Consider the following 27234-nt stretch of genomic DNA (forward strand, 5'->3'; position numbering starts at 1 on the left):
GTGTGTGTGCAACAGCAGCTGCCCCCAGCTGTGTCAGCCACAGCCTAGGAAAATTTCCAAACCAGTCCAATGTTTATCATAGATATTTATTACAAAACACCAAAAATACAAACTGAACATACAAAACATTATCAAAACACGGCCCCACTGTAGCATCTATGTGCCCAGGGCCTCTGCAGCACCCAGGGCTCCTGCAACATGAGGTCCCACATGAACAACCCCTGGCTGAGTACCCCGAGCCTTCAAGTGTAATCACACTCAAAGGGGAACTCCCTCCTCTTCAAATGCTGCTTCTTCTTCCTCAGTTTCCCTGAGCCCATGATGCTGTAGTTGTAATCGGATGTGACATAGGGGATCTCTCCCTCAATTCCTTGCTGGAAAACAGAAAAATTAAACCAGAAACAACTTTAAGAACTCATATCTTCAGCAGAGGGGGAAGCACTTCCCTCCCCAGGCTGATGGAGCTGATGGTGGGAAGGACCCAGCAATCACCAAACCCCACTTTGGCATCTGAAACATGAGCAGAACATTCTGTTCTTCCAAGGTTTCTGTGCTTAAGGACAATTTCAGAGAGAGAGAACCATCTGCTGATGCCCAGGCACCTCCCAGCACACATCAGCCTCAGGAGTAAGGAAATGGAAAACCTGACAGGCAGCTGCAGCTCAGCTAGCTTCCACCCCCTCCTATGAGCTCCTACCTGGCCCACAAGCACACAGTTAGGGATAGCAATGTTCCCAAGCAGCAGACAATTCACTAGTCTCAGATTCTCTGGAGGCACTGGTGTCAGGATGTGGTAAAGCTTCTTTTCCATATCAACCCCTCGGACAATTCCTAATAAAAACACATGCAAAGCTCAGTCACCAGGCATCCCTGCTCATTGGCACATCCCTACAGATGATCGAGCACCGAAGTCCAAACTGGAACATTAAATTTAAGTCACAGAAGGAAACTGAGAAACTACTGGAATTTTGCAAAAGCCAAATGGAATCTGCTTTTGAGAACGTGAACCAGAAAGTGAGTCACTGTGGAGTTCTGAGAGAAGCTCCGAGTGGCACTGTGCAAGGACACTCCCCACAGCTCTTACCACCTGTTAACCAAAGTCCAAGGACTTCGCAGTACAGTCTCTAACAGCAGAGAATACACCACTACTCCTGTATCTCATCCCACTTCTCCAGCTGGTTTTAGAAGAGCAGGTAATTCTGTCACTCTGCAACCTGTCTGCCAAAACACAGCAGGTAAGAGCAGAGCTCCAGGTGTGCTCACCGAAGCCCAGGCAGTCGCAGACCGGTGTCTGTGTCAGCAGGACTGGCCCGTCGGTCTGGCACCGGACTTCCTCCGGAATGCAGCAGAGCCCGACCCAGCTGGCGTTCACTGCGTACATGATGTTGCTGGGAGCAACATCCGTGTGAATAACCCTGAGTGCGACAGCATTGAAAGGTACCTGAGAGAAACAGAGAAAAGTGTTCATCAGCTCCACATGGATTGAGTTTGAGTCCAGAGAGAAGACACTGCTGAGTACGCAGACCCTGCATGATCCCACACCACACTCACATAGAGGCACTAGGAGGGCACACAAGGCAGCTTCTGCACCAATACCTGCACATGCAGAACACAGAGCACACGTGTGCCACACCGGCACCTCGACAGAAGCCTCGCTTCCAGACACCCTGAACACAGTCACTCTGCAGATTAGAGTGTTTATCCCTCTTCTGAGAAATACATGCAGCAGGAACAGAAATGCCCATCACTTTCAGCTGGGCTCTCTGCACCACCCACAAGCCATCCCAAAAAGCTCCTTTACCTGATACGGCACCAGGCTGTGCAGCGGGAGCACCGCCCCGATGTCAGGGCTCTGCAGGTGCCCCAGATATCCCAGGATGGACATGTCGCGCAGGATGCCGCTGTGCACTCGCCTGCCAGAACAACCCCGTGTCAAGGACGATGTGTGGCTTTGTTCAGCCCACAGACCCCACAGAGCACTCAACGTTCTACTTACGCTTCACCTGCCACCCCTGCCCGAGGGAATTCCGGGTGGACATACAGCAGCTTGTGCTGCGGAGCTGACATGTCCTCCCCTTCGGAGTACTTCCAGCTCTCCGTGCTGCCCACTCCCAGCTGCTTGCACTTGGATTGCTGCTTGCCCTTGGTGTGCAGCCCGGCACTAAAGTGGACATGCTCAGGGGTCAGCGGGGGCATGGCCTTCCAGTCACACACATCCATCTGAACAATGTGGCTGGGTGCCAACAGCCGGATGATATCAATGAGGAGCAGCAGTCCTTCACCTTCAGGAGCACAGGAAACACACAGTTGCTGCTACTACTGCAACAGGTGGGACAGCAGCGTAGCTCAGGGCAGACGCGCTGTGTTCTTGCTCCGCGTGGTGCTGCGCCACCGTTACCTCCCTCCCACGCCTCTCCAGAGCAGATTGACCCCGCTTACCTTTCACCCAGCCCATGGTGTTGATGACTAGAGGCACTTCCTTCTTGTAGCAGCTGAACACATACTTCACAACATCAAGGTACCTCTCTGTGTCCTGCTCGCAGCTGGTCTGGCCGTAATACACCATCTTACGGGGCATCTGCTGGTGAGTGAAGGGGGGACCTGGCAAAGAGAGCACCAAACATCCAGTGCCTTCGCCGAGTCAAACCAAAACACTCCCATCCCTGTAAGCACCCACATGCCTCTTCTCCTGAAATAACCCGTGCTCTTCCTATATGGTAATTGTCCTCCTTGCACAGCCTACACATAGGGGAAACTGGTCTGTCACTTGCAGGCTGGGAGTTTTGTTTGTTTTGGGTTAATATTGGGTTTGTTTCTTTGTCTGAAATCACTGCTTACGCATTTGCAAATCTTTGAAGAATGGTCTACGACAAACCGGTTAAAGAGCAAACCGGCCTGGCCACGTCCTTTTAAACCAAATCTGCAAACCACAAATACCAGCACTTTCCTAGGCTCTGCTTTTTACACGCATCACAACAGCCCCGATTTGTGTGGATCCACTTCGGATTTCTCAAGTTAGTGTTACCCATGGATACATATTTTCCCAAGGAGACCTTTCAAATCAGAAAGGCTGAACATCCCCTTTGATACACCTTAGCTTGTACTACCACCTCTACAACATCATCTCTCTTTAAAGCAGACAAAATGAGCAGGAGAACAGCTCTGTGTTACTCAGGGAGCTTAAATGTCCCTACAAGAAAACTCAAACAGCCTTTGGTTTATTCTCTCCAGGAAACTCTGACAGCTGTGGCAGCAGCTTCCCCTCAAACAGAGCCTCTGCCTAGAACACCCTGTTCATCTCAGAAACCAAACAGGTCTCTGGTAACCGCAGGAGCAGCAGAACACATACCCAGCACAGGCTCTGTGATGCTGCTCAGGGACACGCACCCGGGCGGCGTGAATTCCGTCTGGCCGATGTCACATTCCATGTACTCGACTACAGGAAGGCTGCAGGGAGAGAGACTGTGTGGTAGCATCCACCAAAAGAAGAACTACGGTATGACCTGAACATATCAGAAAGACCACCTGATTTTGTTACAGGTTGCAAAGCTAAAATTCATGAATAAAATCTCTCCTTCACTCAACCACACTCATGGTGCATTTTTAAGCATTATAACTCCCCTATTGAACCCAAACTGCTTAGTGCCCAATGTGCTCACACACTCCAAGGAAGTAATTTAACACTATTTCAATAGAAATGTTCAGGAAGCAACTTTTCTGAAATCAGCTCAAGACAAGAATGCCTGTCTTGATTTTCTGATTTTTTGTTTGTGTTTAAAAGCTATCCACCTTCCAGTTCTGATGGCTCTTCTGAGAGTCCTGTCAAACACTCTTCTTTTCTTTTTTCCTTCTCCTAAATCTCACACAGCACTTAAAAGACTGCAGAACGTAGAAGGACTCACCGGTTCAGTAACAGGTTAATTAGGTATCTGTTGAATGTCGATTTCCCAGTGTTTTTTGGGCCACACACCAGCACCAAAGGGACACCTTCATCTTCCGCTAGAAAGACAAGCGGAAGGACAAGTGAACTGGACTGATGCTGGCATCACTGACTCACCCCAGACAATGCCTAAGCTCTAGACGCACACTCTTTATACAGAAAAACATGACCCTCAATCACTGTGTGCTGGCCAGGGCACTCTCTCAACCTTAACTCATGAAAAGCCTCACGAATTTTCTTTTTTTCAGGCTATCAAAGCCCTAACCTGGTCAAAGGCCCGCACTCACCACAGCAGGCCTGGATCAGCTCCTCCAGCGCCAGGCACATGCTCTCCGACACCAGCAGCCCGCGGTCGGAGCTGCACTTCACGATGCCCACAGACGCCAGGACCGCGTCCTCTGGCGTGAAGCTGGACTCCTCCTTTTTCTAGGCGAGAGGGTGAGCACTCAGCACGGGGTGCGCGAGGCCACGGCCTGGGCGCTGACAGGGGCGGCCGCCGCTAGCTCTGCACGGGCACCGCGCCGCCTCACCTGGGGCTCGAAAAGCCGCGACAGCGGTGGGTGGCTCAGCAGGAACCGCGTCACCGGCGTGTCCAGGTGCTCCAGCAGCACCACGGCGCAGTCGGGCGAGAACCGCGCCATCAGCTTCACCCGCGCCTCTGCAATTAGCGAGTGCCGCCATCACTCTCAGCCCCGCGCCCGCCCGGCCGCGCCGCCCCGCACGCGAAATGGCGCCCGCCCGCCCCGCACCGCTCCGCGCTCAAAATGGCCGCTCCCCGCACCGCCTGTGAAATGGCGCCCGCCCGCGCCCCCGTCCCAGCCCGCACTCACGGCGGCGGACGCGGTGCGAGCGCATGGCGGCGCGGGCGGCGGCGCGCAGCTGGCGGAGGGTGGCGGCGGGCGGGCGGGCGCCGGGCAGCGCCTCCAGGCTGAGCGCGCAGTGCGTGGCCGGCGAGAAGACCGGCAGTCCCGGGTGGTGCGAAGCCACGGCGAAGCCCAGGAGGCGGACGGCACCGTAGAGGCAGCGCAGGCGGCACTTGCCTGTGAAAGTCAGCGCCTGCAGGACAGAGCGGGCGGTCAGGCGGTGCGGAGCGCGGCGGGGCCGGCGCGCTGTGGGCGCTGCTCACCTGCCGCGGCGCCAGCAGCAGCACGGCCGTACCCTCCGCCGCCTCCACGGCCACCAGCCCGGGCTCAGCCGGCGGCACCATCCCGGTGCGAGTGAAGGAAGCGGCGAACTCCCGCCAGGCCGCCTCTGCCCGGCTCGCGCGGGCCAGAGCACGGGCCGCAGCCCGGCGGGGGCGGCCGCGCCGTGCGGGCATGACCGCCGAGCCTCCTCCGCCTCCCAGGGCCGCCCCTCGGCCGGCACCGCCCCGCCCCGCCCGGCGCGGGGCCCCGCCCGCTGCCACCGCTCCGTTAAGAGCCGCCCGCGCGGTGCGGGGCCGCCTCGCCATGCCGCCGCTCGCCCTGCTCCGCCTCTGCCTCTGCGCGGCCGCCGCCGCCGCCGCCTCCTTCACCCTCCGCGGCGATCACCGCCTGGCTGGGCTGTTTCCGCTACACTCTGCGGCGCACCGGGACGCCGCCAGCATGCTGGTGCGCGGCTGCGACGAGTGAGTGCCCGCGCTGCCCGTGCCCCCAACGCGCTCGGTCCTCCTTAACAACCACTCTCGATTCCATAGCGCTGCCGTCTTCAAGAGCCACGGCTACTGCCTGTCCCAGGCTCTGCGCTTTGCCGTAGAGGAGATCAACAATTCCAGCACGCTGCTCCCCAATGTCACCCTGGGCTACGACATCTATGACACCTGCTCTGAGCCTGCCAACTTCCACGCCACACTGTGTGCCCTCGCCCGCAAAGGCAGGCAGGATGTCCAGGTGCTCCCCAGTTTCCAACACTACGAACCCCAAGCCGTGGCTGTCATTGGTCCTGACAGCACCCAGCTGGCCCTCACCACAGCTGCTCTCCTCAGTCTCTTTCTTGTACCGGAGGTAAGTGCAGTTCCTGCGGCTGATGAAGAACAAGGCTTCCCAGGAGTGAGGGTTTCAGAGAGGGTGGGCTCGGAGCTGAGGAGCCTGGCAGACCTGGAAATGCAGCCCCTCTGTGTGTGCTGTCCCAGGATCCTTCCCAGGCAGTCAGTGGCTGGCTTGCCATCCATCACAGCTTTCTGCTGCTGCAGCACACTTGGCACTGGGTCCACTGCCTGCCCAGCTCCAAGTCTTCCCTGGACAGGCTGCCTGTGCCATTAGCTTTTCACCCATTAGCAGGGGTGCTGCTGCCAGGCCAGTGCATCCCCCTTCTGCTGGCTCTCTTTGCAGATCAGCTACGAAGCCTCCACAGAGACACTGAGCCTGAAGCGGCTGTACCCCTCTTTCCTGCGCACCATCCCCAGTGACAGGCAGCAGGTGAAGGCCATCTTCTTGCTGCTGCAGCACTTTGGCTGGACCTGGGTGGCACTGCTGGGCAGCAACAATGCCTACGGCAGGGCTGGCCTGGATGCTCTGCACGAGCTGCTGACCGCAAGCAATGTGTGTGTGGCCTACCGAGGCACCATCCCTGCCAACTCGGACGCCAGCAACCCAGAGCTCCACAACCTGGTCCGAATCCTCACAGACATCAAGGTCAATGTCACCGTCGTGTTCTCCACCAGACGAAGCACCCTCCCATTCTTCGAGGTCGTGGTCCAGAGGAACATCACGGGCATGGTGTGGGTGGCCTCTGAAGACTGGGCATTGGCTCAAATCATCTGGCAGGTGCCTGGCATCCAGACCATCGGTTCGGTGATTGGGATGGCAGTTGAGAAGCCGGAGTCCACGATGCTGGAACGCTTTGAAGCTTGGAAGATGTCACAGGAAGGCACTGTGGCTGAGTGTGCCAGCAGTGCAGAGGCAGGTGGGGAATCTGTGGGGAGCACGCGGCTGGACTGCACCCAGTGCTGCACCAGCTGCCGTGCCCTTGCTGCCATCTCCGACATGTATGATGCTCAAGGCTCCTTCAGTGTGTACTCGGCTGTGTATGCCGTGGCCCATGGCCTCCATGACCTGCTGGGCTGCGCCTCGGGGGCCTGCAGCAAAGGCACTGTCTATCCCTGGCAGGTAAGAGCAACCTTGTGGAAGAAGACCTATGAGGATCCCTTCCCACAGGGAAGGATTTTTCCATTGTGCCCAGAGGTTTCCTGTCCAAAGGCTCAAATCCCAGCTGAAGACCCTTGTGGGCTTCAGCTGTCCCTCACAGTCAGAGCAGCCAAGACCTAAACCTAGACTCCATCCTAGGTCACTTGTTCCTCTACCACCAGCCCCTCACTGGATGGGATTTCCTGCAGATGTTGGGGGGCTGGAAAGTGGCTGCAGCACAGAGGAAGGGTCCTCCAGCACATCTCCCTCCCAGTGGCAGGAGTCATGCCATTGGAAGGGCTCCTCTCTTACTCTTCTGTTTTACAGCTCCTACAAAAGATAAGGCAAGTAAACTTCACCCTGTACAAGAGCCAAATCTCTTTTGATACCAATGGGGACATTCGTAAAGGCTATGACATTGTCATGTGGAAGTGGAATGGCCCAAACTGGACTTCTGATGTGATAGGAACCTTCCGTGTGAACCCTGACAGGCTGAGCATTGACCCAGGCAAAGTCCTGTGGCACACAGAAGATGGCCAGGTACTGTTCTGCACCCAGGTCTTATTTATTGCTCACTTCTGAGCTGACTGCATCCCAATGCCACCAGTTCTGGGGTGTTTTCTCATAGCAGGGCAAAACTGAGGGCAGAGGCAGTGTGAGGGGTGCCAGAGTGCTGCTGAGCCTGAACTCTGCCGCTGCCTGCCAGCCTGATCCTGTCTGTGCTCCCGGCAGGCTCCCATCTCAGTGTGCTCTGAGGCCTGTCAGCCAGGGGAGAAGCAGCTGCAGCAGAGCCACCACAGGTGCTGCTTCAGCTGCATGGCCTGTCCACCGGGAACCTTCCTGAACACATCAGGTCAGTACATCCTGGGGGCCGCTCCTGCCCCTTCCTCCCCTGCCCACATCCTGCCTCCTGCTCCCATCTCACCATTCCCAGCCTCTCACCTCCTGCGGTCAGCAAAACCTCTGAGCTGACCTGAAGGCAGTGGGTCTGGCTCCTGATTGCTCACCAGTGGGTATGCAAAGCCCATGCCCTGTGCTTTCCGGGCACCACCTGGTGAGCCCACCTGGGCAAACAGAGCCCTTCTCCTGTGGCCAGGGGATGGGGATGTCCGGCCCGATAGCTGTTCCCTACACCGCATCCTCTGCCAGGGAAATTCAACCTAGTGGTTGCCTTTGTGCCCCAGATGGCACTCAGGGCTTCCCCACTGTGTGGTCACCAGCACCTGGCATATGGAAATGTCTCCCGCCTGGGACAGGCACCAGTAGTATCCTGCCTCAAGAGTCACCAGCCACAACGACAAACCCCTTCCTGGCAGCTGGTACCTCAACACCTTTGGCCTGTGGAGTGGGCAGGGGCAGCTCTGGGGATGGTGGGAGCAGAAAGCCCCCCTATATGGTCCTGTCCCATTCAACAGCAGCTGCTGCTTCCCAGGTTACTGCTGGATCCACGGGCCCCTTCCCACCCACAGCCCCCATGGCCCTGAGCTTCACACAGCTGAGCCCCTGTTGAATGGGACAAACCCCCATGGATTTTGGTAGAGTCCATGGGGTAAACTTCAGGTGGGGGGGGTCTTTTGGGAAAAGAGCCCCCTCTGTGCCCCCAGGCCTGGGAGCAGGAAAAGGAAAGAGCAGGACGCAATGGGTGAGCAGAGTCCAGGGGGCTGCGGGCCGGGCCCCGCACCGCCGCAGAGCACTTACCGGGTCCGAGGTGTGCGAGGTGTCCGTGTCCTCCACAGACCCCTTTGACTGCCAGGCCTGTGGCCTGGGCGAGTGGGCCCCAGCAGGGAGCGAGGTCTGCTTCAACCGCACCGTCGAGTTCCTGTCCTGGTCCGAGCCCCTCTCCTGGGTGCTGCTGGCCCTGGCTGTTCTTCTCATGCTGCTCATAGCAGCGCTGGTCGTCCTCTTCGCCCTCAACGCCTCCACGCCTGTGGTCAAGTCTGCGGGCGGGAAGACGTGCTTCCTCATGCTGGGCTCCCTGGCCTGCACCTGCAGCAGCCTCTTCTGCTACTTCGGGGAGCCCTCGCGGGCGGCGTGCCTGCTGCGCGTGCCGCTCTTCACCATCAGCTTCACCGTGTTCCTCTCGTGCGTGGCGACCCGCTCCTTCCAGATCCTTTGCATATTCAAGCTGAACGCGCGCTGCCCGGCGCTCTACGAGGCCTGCATGCGGCACCGGGGGCCGGTGCTGTTCGTGGCCGCCAGCACGGCGGCACAAGTGGCGCTGTGCCTGCTCGCCGAGGTCGCCAGCCCCTCGGTGCCGCGCCGGGACTATGGCGCGCGGGCCGAGTGGGTGGTGCTGGAGTGCACCCAGAGCGCCGCGGCCGACGCCGCCATCGCCTACACGGTGCTACTCAGCGCCGCCTGCTTCGCGCTCAGCTACGGGGGCACGGACCTGCCCGCCGCCTACAACGAGGCCAAGAGCCTGACCGTGAGCCTGCTGCTACACCTGAGCTGCTCGGCCGCCGTGCTCTGCTCGCAGGGCGCGCTGCGCGGCCGGGCCGAGCTGGCGGCGCGGGTGCTCGGCACGCTGGGCACGCTCGCAGCGCTGCTGGGCGGGTACTTCGTGCCGCGGGCCTTCGTCATCGTGCTGCGGCCGCACCAAAACACGGCCGAACACTTCCAGATGGTCATCCAGGAGTACACGCGGCGCCAGGCCGCCGCTTGATCCGCGGGCACCGAGCCTGGGCTGCGGGGCTCGACCCGCACCACGCCTCCCCCACCGCGCACACAGCCCCGCGGCCCCGAGCCTGCCCCGGCTGCGCGCTCGCGCAGCGTCACTGCCGGTGTCCGGTGACGCCACGTCCGGCGCTGCCGGATGCCGGCGGGCTCCGGTGGGCGGCCATGGCGGCGGCGGCGGCGCACAGCGTGAGGGTGCTGCGGGAGCTGAACCGGCAGCGCGCGGCCGGGCAGTTCTGCGACGCCACGCTCGGCGTGGGCGGCCGCGAGTTCCGCGCGCACTGGCCGGTGCTCGCCAGCTGCTCCCGCTTCTTCCGCGCGCGCGGCCCCGGCGGGCCCGTGGCGCTGCCCGACGGCCTCGCCGACACCTTCCAGCTGCTGCTCGACTTCTTCTACACCGGGCATCTGGCGCTCACGGCGCACAACCGTGCCCGCCTGCTGGCGGCCGCCGAGCAGCTCGGCGTGCCCGACGCCGTGGCGCTGTGCCGCGCCTTCCGCCCGCGGCCCCGCCGCGCCGCCGCCGCCACCGTCCGCCCGGAGCCCGCGGCAGCCCCGCAGCCCGGCGGGCAGGCGGTGCGTGAAGGGGGCGGGAGGGGGGCGGCGGGGCCGGGGCCCGGCGGGGAGGCGGCGGCGGCGCGGTGACGCCGCTGTTCCCTCGCAGGGCTCCCCCTCAGCCGCGGAGGAGGCGGCGGTGGGTGGCGGCGGGCGGGGGGACGGCGACGCCGAGCCCCTTCCCGAGAAAAAGGTGCTGCGGAGCAAAAAGAGCCCCCCCGCTCCGGGAAAGGCGCCGGGGAGCAGAAAAGGTACAGCGGTGCCGGTCGAGTGCCCCACATGTCATAAAACCTTTCTCAGCAAATATTACCTTAAAGTGCACAACAGGTAAACGCTCCGGCTTCTCCTTCCCCTTGCGCGCGGGGGGACGCGCCGCCCCCACGGCTCGGCCCCTTCCCGGGGAGAAAAAAGGGCGGCCCCATTTCTGCCAGCTGATCCCAGCACCTCGGCATCCCCCGGGGTGGTAAAGGAGGGTCCCCTCTGCCCCTGGGGGTGCTCTGGCCTGGGGGAGGGTTATATGTCTATGAAGGGCGTCCCAGAGCTGCATCGACTGTCCTGGGCTGTGGCTCAGGAAGGCCATGTGAGGGGCTCCTCGGGGGCTGCGCTGGCTGCAGGTGGGCAATGGCAAATCCTCCTGGGCTTTGAGATTCGCCCGGGCTGGGGGAAGTTTCCGGGGTTGCGGGGGACACATGGCTGGGCTCTGTGAGGAGCTCCAGGGTGGATCACCGAGAGCAGGGCAGGGCCCTGCAGTGAGGGCTCAAGCTTTGCTTCACTGGTGTTGGGGGAGAATCTTGGCCCTGCAGAATTGGTGTTCCGTGGAGTGCAGTGGGCACCAACAGCTGTGCTGTTGAGGGGATACGAAAGTGGCATAAAAGCAGCTTTAGGGCAACTGTGAATAGTAGCACTGTGGGGGTGGGGGGGAAGTACCCACCTCACCCTTCCCTGTGACCTCCTGAGCCTGTCTGCACAGATGCTGTTGACAGGCAGTGATGGGATTCTGTATTTGCATCCCCCCAGGAAACACACTGGAGAGAAGCCATTTGAGTGTTCCAAGTGTGGCAAATGTTACTTTAGAAAAGAGAATCTCCTGGAACACGAAGCCAGGAACTGCATGAACCGATCGGAACAGGTATGCCCAGGAGCTGCCCTGCTGGGCTGGAGCGTGGCTGCCATGTGGCAGGAGGGGAACTGGAGCCTTTTCCCAGCCTCAGCCCATGCTCAGCTCCAAACAGACCCCTGTCAGCACTGTGTGGCATGTGTTCCATGGCTGGGACCACCATAGCCAGGGCCCCTGTGGCTGGGACTCAACGCGTGATACACAGCGCAGCCCTCACTCCTGTTTCAGCACACCAGGACACTGTGCTGTACGAGATCCTGCTCCTGGGGGTGTGGGCTGAACGCTGTAGCTGGGTGGCAGTGCCATGTGCTGGGCAGGGGGCTGAGCTGTGGGCTCCAGGTTGGGCTCTGGGTCCTGCAGAAGCTGACACCACCCCATCTCTCACAGGTGTTCACGTGTTCGGCCTGCCCCGAGGTGTTCAAGCGGCGGATGGAGCTGCGGCTGCACATGGTGTCACACACTGGGGAGATGCCGTACAAGGTCAGCAGGGCCTGCATCTAACATCTCTATGGGTGCTGCTGGACACTGGCATGGAGCAGGGGCAAGACTTTCCCTTCTAGAGCAGCCCAGCCCATCAAGAGCTGAGCGCACCAGTTCCCTTCTCTGGTCCGTGATAGCCCACTGAGGGTTGTTCCCTCATCTCTGAGCCAAAATATGATCCAGGGAGGCACCACAGCCAGAGGCTTCCTGTGGCTGTACCAGGAATCCGTGTTCTACTCCCCCACCGGTCCTCTCCTTGCTCTGAAACCACTCTTTGGGGGCAGCTGGAAGCTGACCCCATTCTCCTGTCTCGCAGTGCTCCTCCTGCTCACAGCAGTTCATGCAGAAGAAGGACCTGCAGAGCCACATGATAAAGCTGCACGGCGCACCCAAGCCCCACGCGGTAGGGATCAGGGGCTTTGGGGAGGGTGTGATCCTGAGTGTGGACCTGGCCTAAGGAATGGCACAATGTTCTGTCTGGCTCTGTCAGTGAGGGGGTGGGGCACAGAGCTACTGGAAATGGACTCGTTTGGGTACAGGAGCAGCCCACAGCCCCAAGCACTGACCAGCATTTCATCTCTGTTGGGCTGTCCCATCTCACTGGGTGTCTCTGAGCCAGGGGTGCTGCCGTGGCTTCTGCAGGGAGGTCCCTGGAGCAGCTGGGGAAAAGCCGGGTCTGAGTGGGGTCTGGTGAGGGTGTACCCCAATCCTAACCCCCTCCTCTCCTGTGGCCTTGCAGTGCTCAACCTGCTCCAAGTGCTTTCTGTCCCGGACAGAGCTGCGCCTGCACGAGGCCTTCAAGCACCGCGGAGAGAAGCTGTTTGTGTGCGAAGAGTGCGGGCACAGGGCCTCGAGCCGCAATGGCCTCCAGATGCACATCAAGGCCAAGCACAGGTACAGTGTGACCCGTGTCCTCCATTATGTCACCCTGGCTCTCCTGGCTGCACTCCCTGCCCCGCAGGCCTGGGGGTTGGCTGGAAGTCACCCTCTTCCCAGAGGAGCTGAAGCTGACGGAGGCAGAGGTGACGGTGATGTTTCCCTGCCCACAGGAATGAGCGGCCCTACGTGTGTGAGTTCTGCCACCATGCCTTCACGCAGAAAGCCAACCTCAACATGCACCTGCGCACGCACACTGGCGAGAAGCCCTTCCAGTGCCATCTCTGTGGCAAGACCTTCCGGACACAAGGTACCCCTGGGTGTGGCTGGAGCAGGTCATGCCAAGTGCTGTGCTCCAGCATCCAGGACCTCCAGAAAGCAGCTTCCCCAGGAGCAAAGCCATGCTCTTGTGAGTGCAGGCCGATAGTAAGGAAAGCATGTTTTTGTCACCTGCACCGCCCTTGTGGCACAGAAAGGGAGCAAGCTGGCGTTCCTCATGACCCTTAGCTGGAACAGGCAGCTACTGCTTGTGCTGCTCTTGCCTTCCTGGCCAGCCTGACAGCCCCTGAGATGGGGTGCACGGGCTGTGCTTCTGACTGATCACTCTCCCTGTCTCTCCCCCACTGACGGCAGCGAGTCTGGACAAGCACAACCGGACACACACTGGGGAGCGGCCGTTCAGCTGCGAGTTCTGTGAGCAGCGCTTCACAGAGAAGGGGCCGCTGCTGAGGCACGTCGCCAGCCGGCACCAGGAGGGGCGGCCCCACTTCTGCCACATCTGTGGGAAGACATTCAAAGGTAACGCTGGAGCTCCAGCTCTCAATGGGGCTCTGCAGGAGCTGCCTCCTTCCCGTGGGTGGGTTGGCATTGCTGTGAGCCTGTATGACATGGAGCTGCTGCCTACGGCCTCCCGCTTCCCTTCCCAGCGGTAGAACAGCTGCGTGTCCATGTCCGCCGGCACAAGGGAGTGAGGAAGTTTGAGTGCACTGAGTGTGGCTACAAGTTCACACGGCAGGTGAGGCCTTCCCCGGCTCCAGGGCCGCCGCTCTGCGCTGGGGAGCCAGCCCTCACTGGGTGTCTCCACATGCCCCTTCTTTTGCAGGCTCACTTGAGACGCCACATGGAGATCCACGACCGAGTGGAGAACTACAACCCTCGGCAGCGGAAGCTGCGGAACCTGATCATCGAGGATGAGAAGGACGTGATGGTGGTGCTGCAGCCGCCACCAGAGCTGGAGGTGGGCTCAGCCGAGGTGATTGTGGAGTCGCTGGCCCGTGGGCCACTGCCCGAGGAGGTCCCTGTGCAGAAACTCTGCTCAAACACGAACTTCTCCCCAGCGGACGTGATTGAGCAATCGCTGATTATAACAACAACGATTCCTGAAGACTGAGACGTAGTGTGGCCACCCATCCCCTTCTACTGAAACACAGTAAAGTGTTAAGCTGAGCCACTTTCTGCCACACTTGTTATTTTGAGCCCCCACCCCTCCTTTTCTGCCAATCTCCTATCTCAGGCTGCAGGGAAAGGAAGTCACCATGACATTGTTATTGAGTATCAAATGAAGAAATGCCTCAGAATGGTCGCTCCAGTCGGTGTCCATGCGCGGTGTGCAGTGGGATGGGACTTATCTCCATGTCATACTGTGACTCACTTTCTGACGCTGGAGGAGCTGGTGCTGCCCCCCCCCTTTCCTCCAGCCCTCTCACCCTGCTTGTGATTAAAGCTCACCTTCCCCCACAGAGAGCGGCTCTGCCCTTTCCTTAACTCCTCCGTTTAACTTGTGCCTTATTTCTCCTTTGTTTTGTTAAGCTTCTGTCAGTTGCTGTTTCTTTCCCCTATTATAGGCAGGGCATGACCCGTGTCTGCTCAGCACTGGGATGACAGAGCTCTGAGTTCACTTGAAACACACTCCAGCAGCCACAAAGTGCCTGTGCTCACTAATAACCCGATCCAGGGTTGCTGGGAGAGTGAGAACCGTGGCCTGAGTGGTGCCAGGGTGGGGGAGATCTCTGCGTGTACCCTCCACACCCCAGAGTCGCAGCCATGCTCTCTCCCCTTTCCCCCTCTACTCACCAAGGAGGCAGAGAGGCTCCAGTTCAAGCATATCTGGAATGAGAAACTCCCAATAAAATCTCACTCCAGGTCCCTTCCCCTCAGAGAATTGTGTAACAGGTTTTATTTAACTTGACTGCTGCAAGTAAATTTAAAAACAAACTATGAGAATAAAAATACATTATCTGCAAATGTAAAATGCCTTTGTTTCAAAGGATGGAGTTCAACTGTACTTGAAGATTCAACACAATGAATTCTACAAAAAATAAATACAGATCTGTAGCTGCTCAGCGGGTGGGACTGGGGGTCCAGCAGCGAGCATGGCCGCGTGCACCGGGGTGCGTTATTTATAGCTCAGCAGAAATGCCTCAGGCTGCGGCGCCGTCGGGAATTGGCCATTGCTCCCAAAAAAGCAGCAGCTGCCCCGAATCACCAGCCCCTGCACCCCCCGGCCGGGCTCTGCCCGCGGGTTTGACACCAAGGGGACGCCGCGCCAGGCCCTGGGGCCTCCCTGCTGGCACACGGCGGTCTCAAGGCACTGTCAGTGTTCCAGACTGGAGAACAGCTCGGGTTCCCCGTGGCTGAGGGGTGCAGCAGCGTCAGACAGCACTGGGGCAAACCACGTTTCTGTAAAGCTGTGAAGATGCCGATGCTGCGGAAATGGGGCTCGGATGCTCCTCAATCCAGGGGCAAGCCTGGAGGCGAGAGATTGAGTACACGGGGTTTCCATCTCTGGATTCAGTTTAAATGCAAATTTTTCCTCTATTGGCTAAAATTTAAAGACCAAAAAAGAAATGCATCCAGCCACACCTTAGCTTCTGCCACACTTCGGGGTTCTCCTGAAGGTGCAGCACTTGCTCCCAGGGAGCCATGCTGCAGGTTCAGCTGTTTGCTTCTTCCAGAAACATTCCACAAGTAAACTGCACGCAGCTGTTCTTCAGCAAAGGTAGATAAACAGAGCCCACCTGGCCAGGGCACTTGGGCAAGTATAAAGGCAAATCTTACACAGGCCAAAATAAAACTGCAAACCTCAAATAAAAAGAGGAAAAAACCACTAAAATAACTACCGTTCAATTCCAACACGTGCACAGGAAGCCTGTCTCCCTCCGAGGCACAGAATATAGGGGGGTGTCCAGACCACTGCCCTACCAGACAGACCCCTCCCAAGAAAGAAACTGAAGGAAGGAGTTTGTTGGCAAATGAAGCATTACAGGGTGAAGGAGCTCCCAGTGAAAGCTGTCCGGTCACAAGCCATAAGCAGCGGTGCTGTGGCGTGGTTCAGCACAAGTGCTTTCCCCAGGGATCAGCTCTTGGGTCCCTGTGGGCAGCGCAGTGCTGTCTCCTGCCCTGAAGGGCTGAGGGAAGCAGTGGAGGCCTCGCTGCCTGCAGGCCCACAGCATCACGTCCAACAGCCAGAGTTCTTGCTCCCTCTGTGATCAGCATGGTTTTGTTTCCAAGCACTGGTTTGCCTCAGCCTTCTCCCAAAGCAGTCCAGGTTCTGGATGAGGGACTCTGTCAAGCCGCTTCCTGTGCTAAGGCAGCTCGTTGAGGTTCTGGTTGTGGAGGTTTTGGTTCTGCCTGCTCAAGCTGATGGTGTTGTCCAGTGTGATGCTGTCATCCTCCTGTGTGGTTTCTGGCATGAACTGCCGAAATATGCTGACACTGCCGTGCCAGAAGATGGGCTCGGGGAGCTGGCCCACGATGCTCCACGTTCGCGTCTCAGGGTCGTAGGCTTCCAGGACGTCCGAGAGTTCAAATGTGTTATCGTAGCCCCCTGAGACATAGAGCTTCCCGCCAAGCACAGCCACGCTCCCTCCAACATGAACCTGCAATGTAACAATAAACACACACTGCGATCAGGGGGTGTTTGCCTGATCCCACAGCTGATCGAGGGGGTGGGTGGGATCTGGGAGCTGTTCCTTGGAGGGAGCTTCACGCCCACCAGCTGCAGGTTGGGCTCTGAACCAGTGCTGCCCACAGCTCTCACATGCTGGGCTGCACACTCTGACATGCCACCACATCTGGGACTTGTCTTCCCAGTGACTCCAACACGCTTAAACCAGCTCCACATGCAAGGGGTTCTGATTCTAAAAAGCTCTTGGTTTTCCAAAGGAAAACCCAAAAGAAACTCATTTGTAACACTTAAGACATCCTAGAGGCAGGCAAATGTCCTACCTGAAGCATGGCAGGGATTTTATCCCACTCGTTCTTCGATGGATTGTAAACATCCACTTCAGCCGAGTCGTCTCTGGGGGACAGAACACAAAATTACTCTTCTGCATTCTAGAAACGCCGCTCGAGTTCTTCGCCAAAGCCAAATTTAGGCGGGCAGGGGAGAGAAGAGCCGGGGAGGCAGCGTAATCCCCCCGGACTTCTCTCACCCACCCTGCTCGCCAGACAGGAGGGCGACAGTGACAGGTGAGGGACGTTTGTGCCTTAGAGACACGCGCTGCTAACACAAGAATGTGTGGAGGACAAGGTCAGGGCAGCTGGAGAGAAGCTGTCAGTTCTTCCAAGACAGTTCTGGTACAGATGGGATCAAGATGCTGCAAGGCAGCTCGAGGCAGGGCCAGCAGCCAGACCAGGGCCTCCTCTCTCCACTCTGGGTCAGCTTTGGGGCAACTGCAGAGAACACCTGAACCTCACTGCTGTGCATTATTTACAGGTATGAAACTAGTCCCAGCATGAGGGATTGTCAGGGCCTTTAGCCTGAGCTATTAAACCAATCTGCCACTTCTACTTGCAACCCGCTCCTCTGCCCTCCAAAGATTATCCCACAGCTCTAAACAGAGCAGCAGCCCGGGCACAGCACGTGAAGTGAGGAAAGAACACCTAACCCTGATCATCTCCCCACTGACTCTTGCAGATGCAAAGTGATCTGAAATCCTGAAGTGCCAATCATTGGTACTTTAAAATGGGTAAGAAAAAGGAAATTCTATAGAATCAGTTTGTGACAAGGAGCTGAGCAGCTGCAACACCCTGGCAGGATGGACTGAAACCAGCTGACCAGAACAGCCACCAGCAAGACACTTGGCTGGACCTGAAAGGATCAAATAAAAAGTCTTGGGCCAAAGCTGCTACTTTATGCAAAGCCAAGAGGAGATTAAAAGAAGATAAGTGCCTGGAGGCCATCACAGAAGTCTCTGTTTGCTCAGAGTCAACACAGGGAAATGAAATGCTCCAGCCCTAGCATGCCTTCCCGTTTATTTTTAATTAAGCGGATAACTGAAGTATTTGCGCCACCAGGACAGCTTCAGATGGGTAATTAAGTCCCAATTTGGAAAGGTGCTTAAAAATAGTGACCAATCACTTCATCTTCAGCCCTCTTATCTCTGCTGAGACGCAAGATGTCCTCTCCTGCACTAGAGTTTAACGTTTTCTAGGAGCTTATATGCTTATTTATAGTAACGAGGGGGGCTGAACCAGGAGCTGAAGAAACCGAGAAGCCAATTTCCAAGCAGCGCTGCTGACTTCAGACGGATTTACACCTGCCTGTTCCCCAGCCCTGGGTTACACTCAGACATTTTCACACTATTTTATGGGCAGCTCTTTGAGGCCCACCAGCACAAGCAAGGAGGTGTTACAGCCCTCCCTGCACCATCAGGTGCTGTCCCAACCCAGTGTTCTCCCTCCACCACCTGCAAAATCCACCTTCCCAGGGAAGCTCTGGGCTCTCCTCATGGGGAGGGAGGGAGGGAAGTGATTGCTCCCACTACTCACCGTATGAAGTACATGAGGCCGTTGAGCGTGACGGTCTTCGGGGCGAAGGACCAGGGGGGCAGGTGGCCGCAGTTGACAAGGGACCAGAGGTCACTGTCTGGGTCATAGCACTGCATGACCATGGACTCTTTACCAGCCAGGGAGCCGATGGCAAAGAGCTTCCCACGGCACGAGGTGGTGGAGCAGTTGTCCATGGGGTACAGCATGGGCTGCAGGGCCTCCCAGCTGTCCAGTGTGTGGTCATAGCGCTCCGTGCTGTCGGAGGCAACCACGTAGAGCAGCCCGTCCAGGACCGTGGAGCTGTGGTATTCCCTGGCTTTCAGCATGGGCGACACCTCCGTCCACTCGTTCACGCTGGAATTGTACCTCCAGACGCAGTCGTACAGCCTGGACCCATCCGAGCCCCCTGTGGCACAGCACAACACACGTCAGAGCCGGGCTCCGCAAAGGGAAGGGCGACAGAGGAGAGGGCTTTCGCTCGGCACGTGTGCCACAAGGATTCTAACGGAAGTTTTGCACTGTTTCTTTCCCAGCAAGCCAGGGAGGATTTCTCCCACGTCATTCCTAGTCCATATCCAGCTGTGACTCAAAATGAGTCTTTCACATTTTACTACCTCTGTCCTCCAACCCCAGCTTCTCTCTTTTGCAGCCTGCCCTCCATTGCTACCCAGAAGCTGCCAAGGCAGTGGTGCTGCTGGCAGATCGGGAACCTCCCAGCCCTAACACCGACCACAACAACCCAAGATCCCCAGCAGCAGCCTGCACACGGCTCCCAGCAGGATTGACCTGCCTGGATTCACTCCAGGAAACTCCCAGGGGTCATAAGGGCTTCTGTAAAAACAAGCCACATCCATGTGGTAACCCATCATTTTTACAACCCTGCCCTTAAACCAGGGCCTTGTTTTCTGCTTGTGACTAGAGAACACACAGCTTTTCTGTTCACCTGCACAAGACTTGCTCTTCAAAGCTCTGCCAGGGTGTCTTACACACCCAGGGCACACTGTTCCACAGCAGTCAGTGTCCTGGGCCTCAGTTTGTTACAGCTGTCACAGGGATGTAGTTCAAAGGAGGCATCTGCATACAGCTTAACAGCCAAACTTACATATTGGTGTCACCTTGACAGAAGTAATTGCAGCCCCAGCAAGAAGGCAGGATTTGTGCAGGGGAAGGTACTGTGACTCACAGGGGCTGGCAAAGGAACCTGGGGCTTCCTCACATGCCTCTGCCTCAAGCATGCGCCTAGCTTGTGATTCAGGGGGCTCTGAACCTGAACATCTTCTTCAGAGAGAAACTCAAAACCTTCTTACATCACCCCTGTCCTCAGTGACGGTTAAAAAGTTCTAACTACAAGATCTGTGACTTCTCCCAGCGTGCTCAGCAGCATTAGTCACGACAAAATAGCTCCTGGACTGAGACCAGCTGCTAAATCCAGCACCGACTCCAGGAGTCTCCATGCCTGCTGGCAGGCTGCAGGCACCCAAGCCAAGTCCCAAACTCTCTACTACCCAGGAAAAGCCAAGTGCCACTGCTACAAAGCACATATTTTCAACAGAACTCTCCAGCCCTGAGGGGTGGTTCCCCTCATTCCCTGTATGCCTTACCAGTGACATAGATGTCGTTGCCCAGCGCAGCAACACTGTAGCCCCCTCCCAGGTGCTCGGGGAACTCGGCCAGGTAGCGCCAGTGGCCGGTGCGTGGGTTGTAGCAGTCGACGGTGACAAGCTCATCGCAGTCACGGTCACAGCCACCGACGAGGACAAGGATCTCAGCGAGGCCGGTGGAGGGCCGCGGGCGCATGCGAGCACAGGGCCCCCGGTCGTGGCGGTCGAGGCGGGCAGCCTGAAAGTCGCGGGCCTCACGCAGGAGGCGCAGGCAGGGAGGGCAACGGGCCACCAGCGGCTCGCTCTCCACGTGGGCCAGAAGGTAGAAGCGGCGCACAAAGGGCAGGCGGACGTGGGCCAGGAGCTGGGGCAGCAGCGGGGCACGGGTGGCGGGGTCAGCGCGCACCCAGCGCAGCGCCAGCTGAAAGGCAGCCTCCTCCTTGGGGATGCAGAGCCCGTCGTCCCGCAGGTAGGAGAGGAGGCGTGGCAGCGGCAGCCGCTCCAGCTGGGCGCCCAGCTCTCCCACGTGCCGCAGCACGAAGCGGTGGGCGGCAGCCGCCAGCTCCGGGCAGGCGAAGGCCTCCGCAAAGTCCTGCATGTCCAGGGCGTTGGCGGGCTCCAGCTGCCGCGCCAGCCAGGCGCCGCAGGCCTCCTTGACAGCGGGGAACTGCAGCAGGTCGGCGGCGCGCAGCAGGCGCTCGGCGATGTCGGGGCCCAGCCGCCCTACGCGGCCGGTGTAGGCGAAGTCGAGCAGCCGCCCCAGGCACTCGGGCTCGACGCCGTGCAGCCGCACACGCTCGGCCCGCGACTCGCGCAGGGCCCCGCCGAACATAGCGCGGAAGTATCCCGAGGCAGCGGCCAGAACGGCGCGGTGAGCCCCGAACTCTCGCCCGCCAGCCACCACCGTCACGTCCAGCAGGCTCCGCTCGGCCCGCAGAGCGCTCAGACCCCGTAGCAGCGACACCGCGTGTGCCGGTTCTCCCGTCGCCGCCGCCGCCGTCGTTGAGGCAGCCGCTGCCGTCCCGCCGGTGCCGGTCGCCATGCCGTGCCTGCGGGGAGGGCACCTGGGTCACGTCCTGCGCGGACCCGCTGGGACCGACCCCCGAGCGATTCCCGCGGCGGGAAAGGGAGGCGGAGATCAGGCAAGGAAGCGGCGGGCGGGCTCGGGAAGCCCGTCCCGGCCGGGATCTCCCGGGAGCGGCCGCTGCGTAACGCGGCGGCGCTGGAAGCGCGGCCCCGCTCGGGCCGGTCCCAGGGCCCCGTAGCTACCGCGCCCAGCCCCGCGCCCTCGGCCCCAGGCTGGCGCTCAGCAGGAGCCGCCCAAGGGTACCGGGAGAACACAAGGCCGGCCCCGAGCGCAGACAGCGCTGAGGGAGCCCCGCTCTGAGTCCGGCTCCGGGTACCGCCGTTAGCGCGGGCGGAGGGGCTCGGCTCGGGGTTGAGGGTCCGGCTCAGGGTAGACCCTCCGGCGCCCTGCCTGGCCTACCACCACCACCAACCAGGCCCCGCAGTGAGCCCAGGGCCACCCCCTCCCGCCCGGGCCCGCAGCCACCCGGTAAGAGCCACCATCGGACCCGGCTCACCGCCCTGCTCCGCTCCCCACTCCGTTCACCGCTCCCGGCGCCGCCCCCGCCCCTCCGCCGCTCCCAGCGCGCCCCGCGCCCGGCACTGCGCACGCCCGGACTACGGCTCCCGGCGGCCCCGCGCGGGCGGCCGCCCCTTCACCGCCTCCCGCCGGCACCGAGCGGCTCGCGGTGTCGGCACTGCCCGGCTGCCGCCGCCGCCCCGGCCCCGCCCGCGCCACCCGTGCCGGGACATGGACTCCGACTCCTGCGCTTCGCCGTTCGCCCCGGAGGTGAGCTGGAGTCCCGGGGGGAAAAAGGAAGGGAAGGGAGGAGCGGGGCAGGAACAGAAGGGGAGGGGGTGCATCTCCCACCGCCCGGCCCGGTCCGGTCCGGCCGCCGGTGCCTGCTGTCTGCCCCCCGCCTCGGGGCCGGGCCCGGGGCCCGGGGCCGGGGCCATCTTGTGCCGCCGGGGCGAGGAATGGCGGCGGCGCCGCCCCGCCGTGCCCGCCGCGGGGGGGCTGCCTGGGGGCCCGGTACCGACGCCTAGGGGCGATGGGGGGGGGGGGGGGGGGGGGGGGGGGACACTGCCCGGTTCCGCCGCTGTGGGGGTGGGGGGGCGGTGCGGGGCGCGGCGGGAGCGGCGGCGCCGCCTCCCACTGGCGGGCCCGACCCCGCGGCCGCCGCTCACTCCCGCTCCCCGCAGGACTTCTCCCCCGGCTCCCGGCGGCACCGCACCGTGGAGGACTTCAATAAGTTCTGCACCTTTGTCTTGGCCTACGCCGGCTACATCCCGTACCCGCAGGAGGTGAGTTGCACCGGGGGGCCCTGGGGGCACCGGGGGGCCCTGGGGGCACCGGGCTGGTCTGTCAGACCAGCCGCTCCAGCGGTCACGGCCCCGCGCCGGGCCTGAACAAAAGGGGAACCGTGGCGGCTGGAGGCTCTGGGGACGGGGCGGGTGGTGCCCGGCGTGGGCGGGGTGAAAAACGTTGGATCCGGTATCTCTCCTGCTGCTCCCCGGTCCCGGGAGCTCTGGCCGGAGAAACCCCGAAGCGGCGGGTGGTGAGAATGGAAGCGTCAGCGCCCCGGGGCACGGGAAACAGTGCTCAGCTGCCCCGGGGGATAGGGCACAGCACTCCGGGGGACAGCACCCCTGGGGACAGGGGACAGCGCACTGAGGACAGGGAGCAGGGCACAGCACTCTGGGGGACAGCACCCCTGGGGACAGGGGACAGCGCACTGAGAACAGGGGACAGGGCACAGCACCTCAGGGATGGGGCAGAGTGCCCTGGGGGACAGGCGACAGCGCCTTGCGCCACACGTGTGTCTGCTTCGAGTCAAGCTGTTACCTGCTTCCTAAACGTATTCCAGGAAACACCGCTGAGGAACAGCCCCAGCCCTCCCAACAGCACCGGAGGCACGATTGACAGTGATAGCTGGGATCCCCGCTTCAATGACACCCCCTCCTCTGTCTCCCTGCCCTCCAAGAACAGAAAGAACTTTAGTCAGCTTAAGCGAGCAAAACCATACAGTTCCCTGTTCCAGCGGGCAAAGGCCAGCAACTTCCTGCCAGATCGAAAGCAAATCGATAAGATCAGGAAGAAGAAAAAGCTGAAAAGGAGGGAAACAGAGGTGTCTGCAGAGGAGGACTATGAGGAGAAGCTGCTGGATCTGGAGGCGGAGGACTCTTACGCAGAGACGCCGATGAGCCCCTCGTCGGAGGGCGACCCTCAGTCTGTGACTGAGCACTGCTCGGTGTGGGACTCTGACACCCCGTCCAGCGTCTCCTACCCTGCTGTGACGGCCGAGCAGACAGTGGAGATCCAGAGCGTGGGCAAACGAACAGTCATTCGGCAGGGCAAGCAGGTGGTGTTCCGGGATGAGGATGGCACTGGTGATGACGAGGACATCATGGTGGATTCAGGTAGGTGGCCTGGCTGTCCAAGAGGATTGGCCAGGTGGAAGTAGTGGTGCTGTGCCATTCTCTTTGATGCTTTTGGTAGGGTGAGGATAATGCTGAGGAGCACTGCCTGGGTGGAATTCAGGAGCAGTTGGGTTTTTGGCGGGAGGGATCTGGGTTGGCTCCTTTTGCAATAAATTGAGTGAAAAGCTGCGACTTTATAGAAGCAGCTGGTTCTCCTCTTCTGGATTACCGTCTCCCCGGTACTGCTGAGAGTCTCTTCCTGTGCAAGAGAGACCTGGACAAAGCAGCAAAGTGCCTGTCTTTGAAACCCAAGTAGTTAATTTAGCACGAAAGGAGAGAAAATTCCTGGTGTGAGAGGCATCAGCCGCTAAAAATGTATCTCTGACATTTGTCTTTGCAGATGACGACTCGTGGGACCTGGTCACTTGCTTCTGCATGAAGCCTTTCGCCGGGCGGCCGATGATCGAGTGCAACGAGTGCCACACCTGGATCCACCTCTCCTGCGCCAAAATCCGCAAGTCGAACGTCCCAGAGATCTACATCTGCCAGAAGTGCCGGGACTCCAAGTTTGACATTCGCCGTTCGAACCGCTCCCGGACGGGCTCGCGCAGGCGCTTTCTGGACTAGGGGAGAGGCGCGTGCTGGTGCGCTGAGTGGGCGGGTGAGTCGTGGGTGCCGGCCGGGAGGCCGGGGAGGGCTCCCCTGAACTGCTGCTGCTCAGGCAGGAGGGCTGCCCAGCCGGCCTGTGGCCCAGGAACAAGGAATCGCCGAGCCGTGGGCAGCCGGGGCTGGGAGAGGCCACTGGGCAGAACTGCGGCGAGATACCGACTGTCTCGAGGGACAGACAAAGCTCTCTGAGCTCAGTGGAGTTCTGTCTGGTTACGATGACTGGGTGATGTACAATACCTTTGCCACGCAGGTTTTCTCATCTCATTGGGAAACTGCAAATCTTCCCTGTGCTAGGAAACTCCTCCTCCTCCCAAAGAAGGAGGGGAGGGGGAGTCTGTGTGAAGAGTCTGAAAAGTAAATGGCCCTGTGTTTTAAATTCAATGTGATATTATACCTGCCCATTTGTCCATGTAGATCAATCTTAGATATCCTAAGGCTCCGTAGGAGTCAGCATCAGTACTACCGGCCTCTGTGCGATCTGCTTCCGCTTCCACGGGCCTGAGCATAGGGGGGTTCTGTCATTTGGCATCATCCAAGTGCAAACGAGACTCGGGGCTCCCTCCTGTGCCAAGGGACAGCGCCCTGGCAGGAAAGAGCAGCCCTTTTCCTGGACAGGCAGCGTGGGGGATTAACGGCATCAGATTCCTTCCTAGAAGGTCTCTTCTTACCCTGATTTTTTTTGTGATTTATTTGCATGATCAGCTCAAATGTGTGTATGGGGGGAAACTGCTCCATTTCCTGTCCCTTCATTAACCTCTACGGTGCTGTTTTAAGAAGATGACTCTCCCTTTTCTCAGCCCAGAGTTCAAACATGGACTGTAAAAGGGGCCAAAGGAAATGTAGAACCTGGCAGGTCTGGTTTGGGATTTGATCATGTCCAACCAAGTATGACTGCTGAGTTGATTTTTGTTTTTGCTATTTGTTTTTTGAAACTGGACTGTAACCAAAAAGCCAGAATCTTTACTCTATTGGTAGCAATGACACAGATCAGAGTGAAGGCAGGCAATGCAGCTACAGGATGAAGTGCAATGAGGATCCGTCTGGTGTGGAGTGGACAGGAGAGCGCTGAGGCCCTGGCGAGCACTGCAGACAGGACCTCCTGGGCCTCAGCCCATGGGAAAGCCCTTCAGGACCATGGTGGGAAGTCACAGCTCGTACACAAGGCCAGGGAGATGCTGGTATTGTTCCTCTATGACCAGACAGATCCACATGGATCACAAATTGGGTTGATGTTTCAAGGTGTTTCTCTGAAGCTATCCCTGAGGAGCAGTGTGTGCTCTGTCCAGTCAGAGGCTCAGAGAAGCACTGGCTGGTACAGCAGCTGCAGCCAGACCAGCTGTGCCGGCAGGAACTGTCCCCATGAGTTCTGCAGTCACAGCATTGGAGCACTGCCTTGTCTGAGCACTGGCTCACTGGGAGATGCATCCTGGTGATGACTGAGGGTCTTGCCAGGACACAGGGTCAGGAGCCCTCCTTCAGACATCAGCCCTGGGGCTGCCAAAGCCGTAGGCAGCCCAATACCACAGGGCCTTGGGCCTCCACAGTGTGGGGCAGGGTGACAGAACTGCACGACATGCAACTGTTCCCTCCTGGTTCTTGATAAAAATCCTGTTCCACCAAGCTGTAACAGCTGACTGGGTTCAGAAAACTAACTCCAGCTTCTGTGAAATCTCACAACCACGACTGTGCTGTGCTGCCTTCAGAAGCTACGTGGAACCACCAAGGAGTTTGCCAAAGACTCGCCCCCAACGGCTGCCTGACTGTCCTTTGCAGCCAGAAAAATAACCAAAGTTCTCCAGTGCTGCCATTTCCCCAGAAATGCTTGGGAAGATCCTGGCCACAACTGCACAAGAGTTGGACCTGGTCTGAAATTGGTATCTCTTTGTTTACAGTGTGTCTGCAGTTCAGCTGGATCTCTGTGGAGTGTGTTCCTGAAGCTTTTGTGGAAGAAATGGTGCACTGTCAAGTGAACTGGCTCTTTTTGACAGAGGTTCAACACTAATCAATGTGACTGACTCTTGTTCTGTTTCCTTTTTGGATTTATCCCAGTGGATGGTGTCCAGCACGTTACAGTATCAGCAGAGAGAAATAAAAAAGTAACATCTCCATTCTTTTAGTTCATCACTTTCAGCCATGTATAATTAGAGTTTAATTCAGAACTTTATTTTTTCATTAAAACTTTTAATGAACCATGTTTTTTTTCTTAAATGTGAGACAAATGAACAATGAGTTCGTTTTATTCCAAACTCAGGAGTCTGCTGTTATGATTTACTGGTTTGTGAGCTGTTGTGCCAGACAGCAGGAAGACTTGACACTTCAAGTGCTCTTCCTGAAACAATACACTCAGGAAGGGACAGGAGGAGCTGGCAGGTATCCCCACCTTTCTCTGGAGCAGCTGCTCCTTGCTAGCCTCTGCTGAGAGTGTGGGACATGGTGATGGAGCCGGGTGGCTGGGCAGGGTGGAGGGACAGGAGGCAGGCACTGCCCAGTGTGGCTGAAGGCAGCAGGGACACTGTGCTGGGCTTGTGCCAGGGGCCTGCTGAAGGGTGCAGTGACTGAGCTGGGGGACAGGGCTCAGGCCAGGATGCCGATGGTGCTGGAGCGCACAGTCCTGGCACCAGGTCCCTGCAGCCTCAGGGACAGCTGCAGAAACAGCCCTGGGGCAGCACTGCAACCCCTTGCAAGGACCGGAGATCTGGCTTGACCCAAACCAAGCCCTTGTGACCCCTCTGAGAGCTGCGCTGAAAGAGAGCTCCCTCCCTCCCTCGCTCCCCACCACCAGGCAGCATGGAGGACTCCAAACCACCCAAGGGCTGCCAGAGCCTTGGTGTCACCTTGCAGCTCCTGTATGTGCCCCAATCCCGTAGGCACTGCTGCTCAGCCAGCTGCCATCAAAGCAGCAGCCTGAACACTTTGGCAAACTGAAAAGGTGGCTCAGCCTTTTGGAAGTGGCACTAGGTCACA

The 27234-nt window shown here is 59.0% G+C and overlaps 5 protein-coding genes across 5 annotated transcripts; 3 read left to right on the forward strand and 2 right to left on the reverse strand.

Moving 5' to 3' along the window:
- Positions 1-67: 67 nt before the first annotated feature.
- On the reverse strand, positions 68-5486 carry NOL9 (nucleolar protein 9). Its single transcript, XM_048326358.1, has 12 exons — positions 5067-5486; positions 4771-4996; positions 4471-4598; positions 4228-4366; positions 3903-3999; positions 3350-3447; positions 2440-2601; positions 1997-2282; positions 1802-1913; positions 1264-1441; positions 698-831; positions 68-374 (listed from the first exon to the last, which is right to left on the reverse strand). The coding sequence occupies exons 1-12, from the start codon at positions 5388-5390 to the stop codon at positions 243-245; spliced, it is 2016 nt and encodes a 671-aa protein (XP_048182315.1). The 5' UTR covers positions 5391-5486; the 3' UTR covers positions 68-242.
- TAS1R1 (taste 1 receptor member 1) lies at positions 5371-9810 on the forward strand. Its single transcript, XM_048326361.1, has 6 exons — positions 5371-5546; positions 5616-5922; positions 6250-7026; positions 7372-7584; positions 7777-7897; positions 8781-9810. Exons 1-6 carry the CDS (start codon positions 5389-5391, stop codon positions 9704-9706), a joined length of 2502 nt encoding a protein of 833 aa, XP_048182318.1. The 5' UTR covers positions 5371-5388; the 3' UTR covers positions 9707-9810.
- A 56-nt stretch (positions 9811-9866) lies between these two features.
- Positions 9867-14993, forward strand: ZBTB48 (zinc finger and BTB domain containing 48). Its single transcript, XM_048326362.1, has 10 exons — positions 9867-10350; positions 10400-10596; positions 11287-11398; positions 11774-11866; positions 12183-12269; positions 12606-12760; positions 12916-13052; positions 13376-13540; positions 13669-13757; positions 13845-14993. The coding sequence occupies exons 1-10, from the start codon at positions 9883-9885 to the stop codon at positions 14130-14132; spliced, it is 1791 nt and encodes a 596-aa protein (XP_048182319.1). The 5' UTR covers positions 9867-9882; the 3' UTR covers positions 14133-14993.
- KLHL21 (kelch like family member 21) lies at positions 14890-21750 on the reverse strand. The gene is made up of 5 exons (XM_048326359.1): positions 21699-21750; positions 20116-21164; positions 18515-18920; positions 16970-17042; positions 14890-16620 (listed from the first exon to the last, which is right to left on the reverse strand). The coding sequence occupies exons 2-5, from the start codon at positions 21155-21157 to the stop codon at positions 16327-16329; spliced, it is 1815 nt and encodes a 604-aa protein (XP_048182316.1). The 5' UTR covers positions 21158-21164; positions 21699-21750; the 3' UTR covers positions 14890-16326.
- A 72-nt stretch (positions 21751-21822) lies between these two features.
- On the forward strand, positions 21823-26464 carry PHF13 (PHD finger protein 13). The gene is made up of 4 exons (XM_048326096.1): positions 21823-21970; positions 22384-22485; positions 23049-23601; positions 24002-26464. The coding sequence occupies exons 1-4, from the start codon at positions 21932-21934 to the stop codon at positions 24226-24228; spliced, it is 921 nt and encodes a 306-aa protein (XP_048182053.1). The 5' UTR covers positions 21823-21931; the 3' UTR covers positions 24229-26464.
- Positions 26465-27234: the final 770 nt, after the last annotated feature.

The sequence above is a fragment of the Corvus hawaiiensis genome, chromosome 22, assembly GCF_020740725.1.
Source record: "Corvus hawaiiensis isolate bCorHaw1 chromosome 22, bCorHaw1.pri.cur, whole genome shotgun sequence".
Classification (NCBI taxonomy): domain Eukaryota; kingdom Metazoa; phylum Chordata; class Aves; order Passeriformes; family Corvidae; genus Corvus; species Corvus hawaiiensis.

Coding starts and splice junctions, on each gene's coding strand:
- ZBTB48 (XM_048326362.1), top strand. CDS start 9,883: ATGGCGGCGGCGGCGGCGCACAGCGTGAGGGTGCTGCGGGAGCTGAAC. Junction 10,351..10,399: donor CCGGCGGGGAGGCGGCGGCG/GCGCGGTGACGC, acceptor TCAGCCGCGGAG/GAGGCGGCGGTGGGTGGCGG. Junction 12,761..12,915: donor CACATCAAGGCCAAGCACAG/GTACAGTGTGAC, acceptor CCCTGCCCACAG/GAATGAGCGGCCCTACGTGT.
- KLHL21 (XM_048326359.1), bottom strand. CDS start 21,157: ATGGCGACCGGCACCGGCGGGACGGCAGCGGCTGCCTCAACGACGGCG. Junction 18,921..20,115: donor CAACGACATCTATGTCACTG/GTAAGGCATACA, acceptor GCTGTGCCACAG/GGGGCTCGGATGGGTCCAGG. Junction 17,043..18,514: donor GGCCTCATGTACTTCATACG/GTGAGTAGTGGG, acceptor TCTGTCCCCCAG/AGACGACTCGGCTGAAGTGG.
- PHF13 (XM_048326096.1), top strand. CDS start 21,932: ATGGACTCCGACTCCTGCGCTTCGCCGTTCGCCCCGGAG. Junction 21,971..22,383: donor CTTCGCCGTTCGCCCCGGAG/GTGAGCTGGAGT, acceptor CGCTCCCCGCAG/GACTTCTCCCCCGGCTCCCG. Junction 23,602..24,001: donor GGACATCATGGTGGATTCAG/GTAGGTGGCCTG, acceptor TTGTCTTTGCAG/ATGACGACTCGTGGGACCTG.
- TAS1R1 (XM_048326361.1), top strand. CDS start 5,389: ATGCCGCCGCTCGCCCTGCTCCGCCTCTGCCTCTGCGCGGCCGCCGCC. Junction 5,923..6,249: donor GTCTCTTTCTTGTACCGGAG/GTAAGTGCAGTT, acceptor CTCTCTTTGCAG/ATCAGCTACGAAGCCTCCAC. Junction 7,585..7,776: donor GGCACACAGAAGATGGCCAG/GTACTGTTCTGC, acceptor TGCTCCCGGCAG/GCTCCCATCTCAGTGTGCTC.
- NOL9 (XM_048326358.1), bottom strand. CDS start 5,390: ATGGCGAGGCGGCCCCGCACCGCGCGGGCGGCTCTTAACGGAGCGGTG. Junction 2,602..3,349: donor CATCACAGAGCCTGTGCTGG/GTATGTGTTCTG, acceptor TCTCTTTGCCAG/GTCCCCCCTTCACTCACCAG. Junction 832..1,263: donor CTGCGACTGCCTGGGCTTCG/GTGAGCACACCT, acceptor TGTTTTTATTAG/GAATTGTCCGAGGGGTTGAT.